The sequence below is a fragment of the Musa acuminata genome, chromosome BXJ1-11, assembly GCF_036884655.1.
Source record: "Musa acuminata AAA Group cultivar baxijiao chromosome BXJ1-11, Cavendish_Baxijiao_AAA, whole genome shotgun sequence".
In the NCBI taxonomy this organism is placed as follows: domain Eukaryota; kingdom Viridiplantae; phylum Streptophyta; class Magnoliopsida; order Zingiberales; family Musaceae; genus Musa; species Musa acuminata.
In genome coordinates this window covers 32,125,329-32,136,705 of record NC_088337.1, presented here as the reverse complement: position 1 = coordinate 32,136,705, position 11,377 = coordinate 32,125,329, and the positions used below count along the sequence as shown (strand labels likewise).

The 11,377-nt window shown below is 42.8% G+C and overlaps 2 protein-coding genes across 2 annotated transcripts; both read left to right on the top strand.

The window, feature by feature from the left end:
- The first annotated feature begins 443 nt into the window (after positions 1 to 443).
- LOC135597735 (glucan endo-1,3-beta-glucosidase-like) lies at positions 444 to 2,399 on the top strand. The gene is made up of 3 exons (XM_065091123.1): positions 444 to 1,560; positions 1,826 to 2,090; positions 2,183 to 2,399. The coding sequence occupies exons 1-3, from the start codon at positions 493 to 495 to the stop codon at positions 2,209 to 2,211; spliced, it is 1,362 nt and encodes a 453-aa protein (XP_064947195.1). The 5' UTR covers positions 444 to 492; the 3' UTR covers positions 2,212 to 2,399.
- Positions 2,400 to 3,204: 805 nt separating this feature from the next.
- Positions 3,205 to 10,428, top strand: LOC103972304 (triosephosphate isomerase, cytosolic). Its single transcript, XM_009386602.3, has 9 exons — positions 3,205 to 3,363; positions 3,807 to 3,882; positions 4,582 to 4,705; positions 5,030 to 5,114; positions 5,672 to 5,804; positions 8,196 to 8,290; positions 9,207 to 9,285; positions 9,513 to 9,595; positions 10,078 to 10,428. Exons 1-9 carry the CDS (start codon positions 3,325 to 3,327, stop codon positions 10,126 to 10,128), a joined length of 765 nt encoding a protein of 254 aa, XP_009384877.2. The 5' UTR covers positions 3,205 to 3,324; the 3' UTR covers positions 10,129 to 10,428.
- The last annotated feature ends 949 nt before the right edge of the window (positions 10,429 to 11,377 follow it).

Below are 11,377 nucleotides of genomic sequence, written 5' to 3'. Positions count from 1 at the left end.
ATTTTGACAGGCTTCTATCGAGCCGTTCTACAGCCCATAAAAGGTAGGTCCAAATGGTCCTTGTGGCCCATCAAGCTCTTTCTCTTGCTCCTGTTTCTTTTGCTATTAATACCTTAATTAATCCAATTAAAGAAACCCCTAATTATTACCAAATATATATATACAATTGCGTGTTTATATATTTAATATCTGCAATCATCGTGGATTATTTGCTTTGGAAATGAATTGGTAATCTTTATAACGCACGCTTTTATGTACACTAAATCATAGTCCATAAAGCTATTGTTTGGGACCCCCCAATCAGCCGTCCACGTATTTGAATGTGGATCGCGGCAGCCTCCTTGAAACATAACGTTCGTATTCCCCGTTTCGAAGTCGTCGCCACGTGACAGCGCCCACAGGCGTCAGTCGAACATCGCACACCTTTTTCTCTCGTTAAATCCCCTCCTTCGCCGTCTCGCTTCACCACCAAAAGCCCCAAATCCCTCGGCAATGGCTTCTCTAGCGAAACCAGCGAAGCTCGTCGTTTTCCCCTTACTCCTACTCCACCTTCTCTCCTTGTCCGCGGCCCTCTCCGTCGGCGTCAACTACGGTGCCTTCGCGGACAATCTCCCGCCGCCGGCTCAAGTCGCCGCCTTCCTCAAGGACCGCACCTTCGTCGACCGCGTGAAGCTCTTCGACGCCAACCCGGACATCATTCGTGCCTTCGCTGGCACCGGAATCTCCCTCATGATCACGGTCCCCAACGGGGACATCCCCTCCCTCGCCTCCCGTCGCTCCTCTGCCCCATCCCCTGCTGCCTCCGCCTGGGTTGCCATAAACGTCGCCCCCTTCTACCCTGCGTCCAACATCTCCCTCATCGCCGTCGGAAACGAGGTTCTCGCCACCTCCGACCGCAACCTCATCGCCCATCTCGTCCCCGCTATGCGCTCCCTCTCCGCGGCACTTGCCGCATCCGGCTTCCCCCAGATCAGGGTCTCCACCCCCCACTCCCTCGGTATCCTCTCTGCGTCCGAGCCGCCCTCCACCGGCTGCTTCCGCCCCGGCTACGACCGCGTCATCTTCGCCCCGATGCTTGACTTCCACCGCCGGACGCGCACCCCGTTCGTGGTGAACCCCTACCCCTACTTCGGCTACACAGCGCGCACTCTCGACTACGCCCTCTTCCGCCCCAACCCGGGGGTGTTCGACCCGGCCACGGGGGTGAACTACACCAACATGTTCGTGGCGCAGCTGGACGCGGTGCAAGCGGCGATGCAGCGACTGGGGTACGGAGACGTAGAGATCGCCGTGGGGGAGACGGGGTGGCCGTCGGCCGGGGACCCGGGCCAGCTCGGTGTGAGCGTGGAGGACGCGGTCTCCTACAACGCCAACCTGATACGTCTGGTGAACTCTGGGAAGGGAACGCCGATGATGCCGGGCCGGCGGTTCGAGACGTACGTGTTCGCGCTGTTCAACGAGAACCTGAAGCCCGGGCCGACGGCGGAGCGGCACTTTGGGCTCTTCAACGCCGACCTCTCCCCGTCCTACAACGTCGGCCTAATGCGCGACAGCGACAATGTGAGTCCTGTCCTCTTTACTTTACTTTTGAGACCTCAACTTCGAATAAAATTGCGTATATTATACTTATACACGTATTCGTATTTATCCTTCTAAATTTAAATTTATCATAAACATCCGTGCAATTTTACGGTCATAATGTTATTAATGATATCTTAAATATTTGATTCAAACTAATCGACACTAAACACTGTTTTTTGGGACAGCCATGCTAGAAATGAGTTTTGCTTCCGTTCGATACTTGAGTGACGGTGGTATTCTGCAGGCGCCGGCACCCTCGGGTGATTCCTGGAGGTGGTGCGTGGCAACGGCGGACGCGAGCCTAGCGGAGCTGCAGAGCAACATCGACTACGCGTGCGGCAGCGGCGGGGCGGATTGCGGGGCCATACAGAACGGCGGCGCGTGCTTCGACCCCAACACGCTCTTGGCCCACGCCTCTTATGCCATGAACGCCTACTACCAGGCCGCCGGCCGCCATGACTTCAACTGCTACTTTGGCGGCAGCGGCGTCCTCACCTCGACCGACCCAAGTAAGGAGACGCATGCGTTTTATCTGATCTCACGCTTTCCCTCTCTGTTCGTCCTGATTCCTGCAGCGCTGATCATTATTTGACTGTGGCAGGTTACGGGAACTGCAGATATCAGACGTGAGTTGCTGAAGCGTTGTTGCTCATAAATAGGGAGTATCCTTCCGTAAGACTTAGAGATGATGTCGATCATACTTACCTTTAAGTATGTATGATTTCCGGATACGGTAGCAATGATGTATTCGGTGCTTTTATGTTATGTGAAGTAGCTGTCTTTTCCCAATACAAAAAATTCTTTTTCCTGTTTGTTTTCTTCTCAATCTAACATTTCGTTTGTCTTCGTCGAGCTCTAAGTGGTTGCATCGGTCATAAGAAATCCTTTGCCCAATTATGGTTCATCCTATACATTAATACTTATATTTTGGATCGATGTATCGTGTAGATATATAGATATATCTTACTCGATATATCATCAATAAGATGTTTTGCTTGATTATGATGCATCGAACCGAACGTTTTAATATTTTATCCGATACATAAATTTATAATAATTAATAATATTATTATTACAATAAATATCTTAAATATTAATATAGTGATGATATATTATACTTTCTTACCAAATATTAAAGGTCAAAGTATCATCTAATATATTTTTTAAAAGAAATTAAAGATGTTTACTAGCTTAGTTGCTAAAAATGTTAACTGTATCTTGATCTTAACTAATAATAATAATAATAATAATAATAGAATGATCGTGGAGAGCTGTGTTCATCCAACCCACAGACGTACCATCCGATGGGCTCCTCCTGTATTACAAGTGCCAGGAGCTTATTATATTGCCCTCGACGGCCTGCAATCGATGTCCCGAGAACCCAATCACCACGCAGGACTCGCACCGTCAGCTCGCCGGCAGCTGTGCACGACGGCACGTATGTGGGTCCTGTCCCCGAAGCTTTATCTACGTGTCTAGATATCTATCCATAATAAAACTATTCGCTGCGTCAAGTGGAAACAGCAGATCGTTGATCCTTATGATTCGACGGGCGGGATCGATCGCGGACACCCATCGGAGCCAATGGCACGTTCGAGATTCGTGCCAATGCATCCCCTTGTTTCCATCGCCTCTCGTCTCAGTCGCCGTATATATGAGTGCCGAGACCTCCGCATCCTCCCATTCGACCAAGCCAAGGGAAAGGTCTTTTGGATTTGAGCATCGTCGCCTATCTCCTCAGACATGGCCAGGAAGTTCTTCGTCGGCGGCAACTGGAAATGCGTAATCGTCGCATTTACCCTTTTCTTCCTTTTTCTAGATCGCGCTTGGTACTTTGCCCTACTGCCGCTTTTGCAGATCTTAATAGCCTGGCTGGTGAAATTTGCGGTCTTGGCCAGTCCTTGTTGCTGGAAATCTCTCCGATTTACTCGTCTTTCATCGATCGTCAGCTTTAAGTTATCCGATCCCATCGATCGGCATGATTTGTTGCTGTTTCCTCTCGTTCTTCTCTGATTCATATTAATCTTATTCGTTTCCACTAATTTTAACTAATAGAGTCGATCTTCTTGATATACTGGATTCGGACACCTCTGTTTCCTTTTTTATGTCTCCACTCCATGTTCTCTAGTCCTCTTTGATTTTGATTGCCTACTAAATATGGGAAAAAAATATAAGATCATGGAACTCTGATGCTAAATGTGTTTTTATTTGGGCCGTATTCGCAGAATGGGACCAGCGAGGAGGTCAAGAAAATTGTCAGCATCCTGAACGATGGCAAAGTTGCATCGGCTGATGTTGTCGGTATGGTTGTGAACCCTATGATCTTGATCGAATATTTAGGGATGTGTTTTGGAAATATTCACATACTGCTTGTTCTATTTGTTTAGACTCTTATGGATTATACGCTATTTTGACTTAATCACGAATGAAATCCTATGCATTTGCTTGTCAGATCTACTTGAGCTTTCTTTTTTCTTTCAATGTTTCTTCATATTTTTGTCTTTTATATCGTCGGTATTAACTGCTAAGATCCTCAGTTAAGATTCCAGGTCATTGCTGCTTGATTAGTGAGATGTTAGATGAGTGGTTGGTAACCAACAATTTTGTTTGGTTTGGTGTGAAACTTAGTCAGTGTGTTACTCAGATGGTTTCTGAACTTTAATTTCTATTCCCTCCCCTCTGGCATCTGATTCACAAATTTCAGTTTTAACGAGACTAGATTCTCAAGAAATTCATGATGATTTAGTGATTGTCAATTTTATTTGACTGAGAGATTGAATTATATCTTCGCCTTTGAAACCTTTAGTTCTTGTTACTCATTGGTGTTATCCGCTGAGTTGCTTTTCCAGTTACTCACATGTTCTGCAAAACAGTCTTGTGGAATTAGAATGTGTATGCTGTCATTTACATGTTGTATCTATTTATAACTGTTAGATAGGCTAGTTGTCGATGTGCAACCACTGTAAACGCATTAAATTATATGTATTATTATCTCTGCAGATGTGGTGGTTAGCCCTTCATTTGTTTTTCTTCCACTCGTAAAAAGCTCGTTGCGCCCTGAATTCCATGTCGCAGCGCAAAATTGTTGGGTTAAGAAAGGAGGTGCTTACACTGGTGAGATTAGGTATGATTTTTGTCCCTAGATGAATTTGAACTTGTTCATGCTCTCTGTTCAAATAAGAACAACTTTTTCTCTTATTTATATTTTTATCATTGGATCACATTTTATGGGCCTTTTTTCATCAAATTCTTACTATGTTATGAACTTTTGATTTTTAAGGTTTCTATTTTTGGTTCATTCTGTAGTATATTTTTAGGTTTTTCAACTTTGATGGTGTTTTTATTTGAATGGCCATTTCATTGCCTACTTGCACATCTTTAAGTTATTACAATGTTGTAAAACAATTGAGCACTCCTAATTTGAATATATTTGTTTTTCCTTGTGCAGTGCTGAGATGCTCATCAACCTTGACATTCCATGGGTCATTCTGGGACACTCTGAACGAAGGCTTTTGTTGAGTGAATCAAATGAGGTAAGTTGCCTATGTGCTAAAAGGCTATATGCAAATCCTACATGTGCTGCATTAACAATTAGCTAGTAGCTTGCTAAAGTGCCATATTATCTTGCTTTCCCGATCTTGTTACACTTCTATGCACGTTCCAAAAAAGACAGCAGTTAGCATCGACATGAAAGTTTAGTTGCACATTTTATCACTCGATGAAATCAGTTTAGTGCTGGATTAAGCTTTATGCTAGTTTTTAATCAAATTATTATACTTATAGGATCTTGTTCTCCATAATATTTTAACTATGGATGCCTATGATATAATGCATACTTATAGGAACAAAAGGAAGTTGTATTAGCTTCTGGTATACAATGTAATTTGGTAGAATATGCTAGGATATTTTGGTTAACAACTTGTGATGGAAATGACCATACACTTTTGCCAGCAAGCAACTAGAATTTTATCTCATATATTTTAGCTGTCTTCCCCATTAATATGCCTATCAAGGAAATTTGCTGAAGTTGTCATCAAATTTTTTAGATATTCAATACCTTCTAATTCACATTTTTTATTTTCTTGGGCAGTTTGTTGGAGATAAAGTTGCATATGCACTGTCTAAAGGCCTGAAGGTGATTGCTTGTGTTGGTGAGACACTTGAGCAGCGTGAGTCAGGAGCCACGATGGATGTAGTTGCTGCACAAACAAAAGCTATTGCAGGTACTCTGCACGCCTCGCGTTATTGTCACTTTAACTTGTGGGCTGAGTTTTGTGTACACATCCAGTGTAAAAAGAAAGTGTTGTATCATGTGTTTTTACATCAATTCTGCTGGCATGGGAAGTTTTAAGTAACTGTGTCTCAGTCATTCCAGTATGGTTTCAAGTTTATTGCTAGGTCATGGCTTAGGTATCAATCACATTGTGACTCTATATAAGAGATGGTTACATTTAACATTTAGGTATGCCACATGTTTAAGTGGTCATCAGTGTCCAGATCTGATGCATGTAACCAGGAAGAGCATGAGCTAGTATTTGTTAATATTGTGGTTGTTTTAGGTCTTTCGTTACTTTGAAGCAAGGTTCGTAATACCATACCGTACCGGTGTTTCGACCTGGGCTCGATATCGGTACGGTACGGTATACCGAGCGGTACACTTAGGTGTACCGAGTACTGTGGATCTGCTAGTGTACTGCTACAGTACTACAGTGCATTCGGACCGGTAACAGGTGGTCCGTGTACTGACAACATGTCGGACCGGTACGTACTGCCTGTACCGGACGGTACAGTTCGGTACTGCAGACCATGCTTTGAAGTATACTTTTCTTTATTTTGTGTGAAAAAGGTTAGTTCTATCTGAGTGAATTATGAGAAAATTTAATGCAGTCTCTCGGCACTGTGGGATCCTGGGTGTATCAATGTACATGATGTTATCCTTATGGGCAAACTTTGTTCACTCCATTCCCAAAGAAGCAATCTTATTGTTGTACCCAAGCTTGCCCTTATCTGACTAAATTGCATTAGATCAAATAGGAGCACAGTCAATCAGTGATTGCAAAAGGCGCTCGGGCGCTCGCCTAGGCGCTCGGGCGAGGCGAGGCGAGGCCCAAGCGCCTCGCTAATGTCCCAGGCGGCGCGCTTCAAACAAGCGCCGCCTGGGCGCTCGCCCGAGCCCAGGCGCTGGGCGCTTCGGGCGAGCGCCTAGGTAAACCAAGGCGATCGAACCAGAATTTTAGGTCTGGTTCGGTTGTTAGTTGGTTCAATCGAACCAACTAAACCAATATAACCCCAACCCTAACCCTAACCCTAACCCAACACTAACCTGCTGCCGCTGTCGCTCTCGATCCCGATCGCGATCTTGTCGCTCGCTGCCGCTGCTCGCTGCTCTCGCTGCTCGCGCCTCCCGCAAGCCCTCTCGCTGCTCGCGCCTCCCGCGAGCCCTCTCGCTGCTCGCGCCTCCTGCGAGCCCTCCCGTTGCTCGCGCCTCCCGCGAGCCCTCTCGCTGCTCGCGTCTCCTGCGAACCCTCCCGCGAGCCCTCCCGTTGCTCGCACCTCCCTCGAGCCCTCCCGCTGCTCGCGCCTCCTGCGAGCCCTCCCGCGAGCCTTCCTGCTGCTCGCGCCTCCCTCGAGGCCTCCTGCTGCTCGCGCCTTCCACTCCCTTTCCCTTTCCCCCTGCCGCTGTCGCTGCTCACCGCTGCTGCTGTCGCTGCTCGTCGCCGCCGCTGCTGTCGCCGCTTGCCGCTGCTTCGTTTCTCCATCAGGCTCAGTATACTCTTAATATTAAGTTTTTTTGAATTTTGAAGTGATTAATTTTCTGTTAATAGATTAATAATATATTATTTTGATTTTAATGTTGTTAATTTTTATTTATTTGAAATTATTGTTATAATTATATTATATATTTTTATAATTTAGATAAGTTTAAATAATTATATTATATATTTTTTTATAATTATATTATATATTTTTATAATTTAGCGCCTCGCTTCGCTCGGGCGAGCGCCTAGCGCTTCGGGCGTTTGTGGACCTTGGCGCCTTTTGGCGCCTAGCGCTTTTTAAATCACTGCAGTCAATATATTTTAGTAGAAGAATAAATTCCAAGAATTCAATTATTCTTTGTCATCTTTGGTTTCGTATGATGTTCACAATCTTGAATTTGACACAACAAGCAAATGCTTTAGCTACATAACTTGGATGTCTCATGAGTTACAATTTTGTTCTACTCCAATGGATGAATTAGAATGTTCTTTGACTTAAATAATAATGGTAGTTCAATTTTCCCCCTCCTATGTAGAAGAAAATGTGATAATAATATATTTCAAGTACACAACAAACATCCTAGTGTTGTATATAGCTAGAGCAGTATTTATGGCTTTGCATATCATAAATTAAAGCTGTTGCCTGTTGGTTCAATTGAGCTATGCACCTTCTTGTACTTGTGGAATCATGATATAAACTTTAATAACTGTAAAAAGTTTTAGGGTCATCTGTCATTCTTGGGTGTCTTGTATCCTTTCTATGTAGTAGGTCTAACTGATTTTGTAGGATGAAACATCTGTACCAAATATTTTTTACTATTAGGTACCCTGTCTAATTGAATTTTTCTCATACAGAACGGATTTCTGACTGGACCAATGTGGTCGTGGCTTATGAGCCAGTTTGGGCAATTGGAACTGGAAAGGTTGCTACCCCAGCTCAGGCCCAGGAGGTATAGGTTCTTTGCACATGTTTCCATGTCAACTCTCGAGTTCTGTGGATATTACTTCAGAATGCTTGTGTATGGTTTTGGAAAATATTTACCAAAATATGCCATCACCTGCATCTATATTCACTAAGACTACTGGGACAATGAGGTCTTTACCTTGGAGATCACAGTGATGTCTCATATGCTACTTCAACAGCAGATCTAAAACTCACATTTATTTGTCAAATTTTATGTAAAATTCACATTCATTAGTCAAATTTGTCTTGTCCAAAGTGGCCAAAATAGGTTGGCATGCTATATGCGTTATATCAAAAAAAAATTGTTAAAGATTTTCTGCATTTTTGATGCCATAGTAACACAATACAGGCTTGTTGCTAAGTGATTCTGTTTTGAACCTAGCCTATTTATTTGCAAGTTTTTGATCTTCCTATAAGTCTCTAACCTGACAATCTAAACGTGCTTAAAGTTTCCGGCCACCATTTCTCGAATATAATTGGTCACTAAGTTCCTGTAAAATAAAATATGCTGTTCATTTTTATATTTAGCAACATATGATCATCACGTATAATTGAATTTCATAGGGTTAAATTATTCTTTTTTCTAGATATGTATATGTAACATCAGACATCTTTAATGCTCATGCATGGTGCAGCTTAGAAAAAACTTTTTCTCGGTAACACCAAGGACTTCATATGTTGGTCATGCCCACCCATACCTGTTAGTACAGACCGTGGGCACCAAGTTCAGGGGTGTGCCCAAACAGCACTATGATAACATAAGGCTCACACCATTGGACATGTTTTCCATGCTGAGCTATGTTAACTTCACAAGGATGTCTTGTGATACTGATTTTTTCCCAAGACATTTCTTTCAGAGTTCATTATGATCCATTTCTGCCACATGTTCCAATGATTCTCAGGTCCACTTGGAATTAAGGAAGTGGCTTCAAACAAACGTGAGTGCTGAAGTTGCAGCGTCAACCAGGATCATATATGGAGGTAAAATGTTCATTGTCAACTTGATTTCCTTTCTCCTCTTGTCTCCATAAGTTCCAGACGAATATACTTTTTATCACTTTTTGTTGCACTGAGCATGGTGAACTGGGAGTAATTCTTTACATGTTTCTTTTATTTGTGTTTCCTTTTTTTGATGAGACTCGTATGGAGTAACATCTTATATATTACTTGTGAAATTTTTGCTAACCTGAGAAATGAAATTCCTGCAGGTTCTGTTAGTGGAGCTAACTGCAAAGAGCTTGCAGCACAGCCTGATGTCGATGGATTTCTCGTAGGAGGTGCTTCTTTGAAGGTATGTGTCTATATTTCCTACATGTCTGTCTAGATTTGCATGTCCTTAAATATATTACATATTCTTGGCTGTCATTAGTCACTATCTGAAACCTGCAAGAGTGATAATTTGCTTTTCTGGCATTAAGAATGGCCACAAAAACATGTCTGGTACCCTCTTCAGAGGGAAAAGTTGCTTGGATTTCAACTTGCACTAAGATTGACTTGTTTTTTGGGGGTTGGGTTGATAACCACAATATGAATAAGAGTCATCTACTAGTTGACAACTTCATGATCCTCACACGTTATGAAGATGCTTGCTGTCCCATTGCCTTTGCTAGATGCATGTTTTATCTCTGGCATGTCGCAGACGGTAGCTACATGACATGAGTACTGAAGAGATGTGCTTTGGAATTTTCTACAATTAGCAAGTTGACTCTAAATTTGTTGGTTACGATGGCTATAGATCTCATCTTCTTTCCTTTCTATATTTGTTTATTACAGCCGGAATTCGTGGACATCATCAATGCTGCTACAGTCAAGTCGTCTGCCTGAGGACACACTCCTAACTCTCAAGTCGAGGCTCATGTATTGACCTCTGAATTTTGTGTTGAGAATCCGTGGGTTTTTCTGGTAGTTTCTTGCTAAGAACCGAGTGAGGGAAGGCACCTCAAGGATGAATAAGCCATATTTCAGATTCTGCAACTCTCAAAAATCGGCACAACTTGTTTATTTGCTTTGTGATAATTATCATTTCCAACTAATTGGAAGTTCAGCTTCTCCACCACTTGGGAGACCTGCTCTTTACCACATTTTAGCTGGCAATGCTGACAGCAATAAGATGCTTTCATGACACATCTATCTTTCACGTGTGCTAGTGGATCATTAAAATAACTTGCCATGAGAATTACTTGTCTTATTATATCTGTTTACATGCAGTAATGGCAAATAGTTTCCTCGTTTAGTTAATTGCATTTTAATTCACAATTAATGTATTATAATATACTCTCCCCTCTTTTTTTCTTTCTCTTTCTTCCATTCGTTGCCTTTAGGGATTAGAGACTTGAAAGTTTAGTTTCTTGCATGCGGGAATTGTAGGGAAATGTGTAGTTTAGACTTGGAAAGTTTAGTTTCTTCATCAATGGTACAAAGAGGAACAATTAGGCTACGTGCAAATGTGTAGCAGGGGAAGTCTTTTAAATGTCTAGACATCCAAATACGGTAACTATAGGGAAATTTTTTATTTTTTATTAAATTATATATCAAATAATTCTATGCTTTCGGAGGAAAAAAAAGTTAATTATTTGTTTGCAAGAATTAATTTCTGTATAATAAAGTTAAATTATATCTTAAACACGCACTAATTTTGGATAATTCAACAACCCTATAGCTAATGTCTACGACAATGATTTCTCCCTTTCTTGCACGCCTCTTTATTTCTTTCTTGCAAGCTTATCACTTATTCCTCAAAAACACCGGCACAGGTTGGAAACTCGTAATATATTTCCCCTGGCAACAACATATTTGATATGACCCAACAGAGTTAGTCTGACATGTTCTGCTCATTACTTTCACAGTATGACGAATCCGAGACACGTTAGAGACGTCATCACCCCACTTCGTACCCCTTGAGAAGCACATCATCTTCCCCAGCCTGCTTCCTCCTGTTATCCTTCATCTCTTGCACCCTTGTAATAATGGTGCATGCTCTTTGTCGTCATCTAGAAATCGAGCAAGTCAAAGTGGGGGCTGCCTCCTCCCTCCGCCTCTCTGCAGTAGGGAGGAAGAAAAGCTTCAGCTCCCT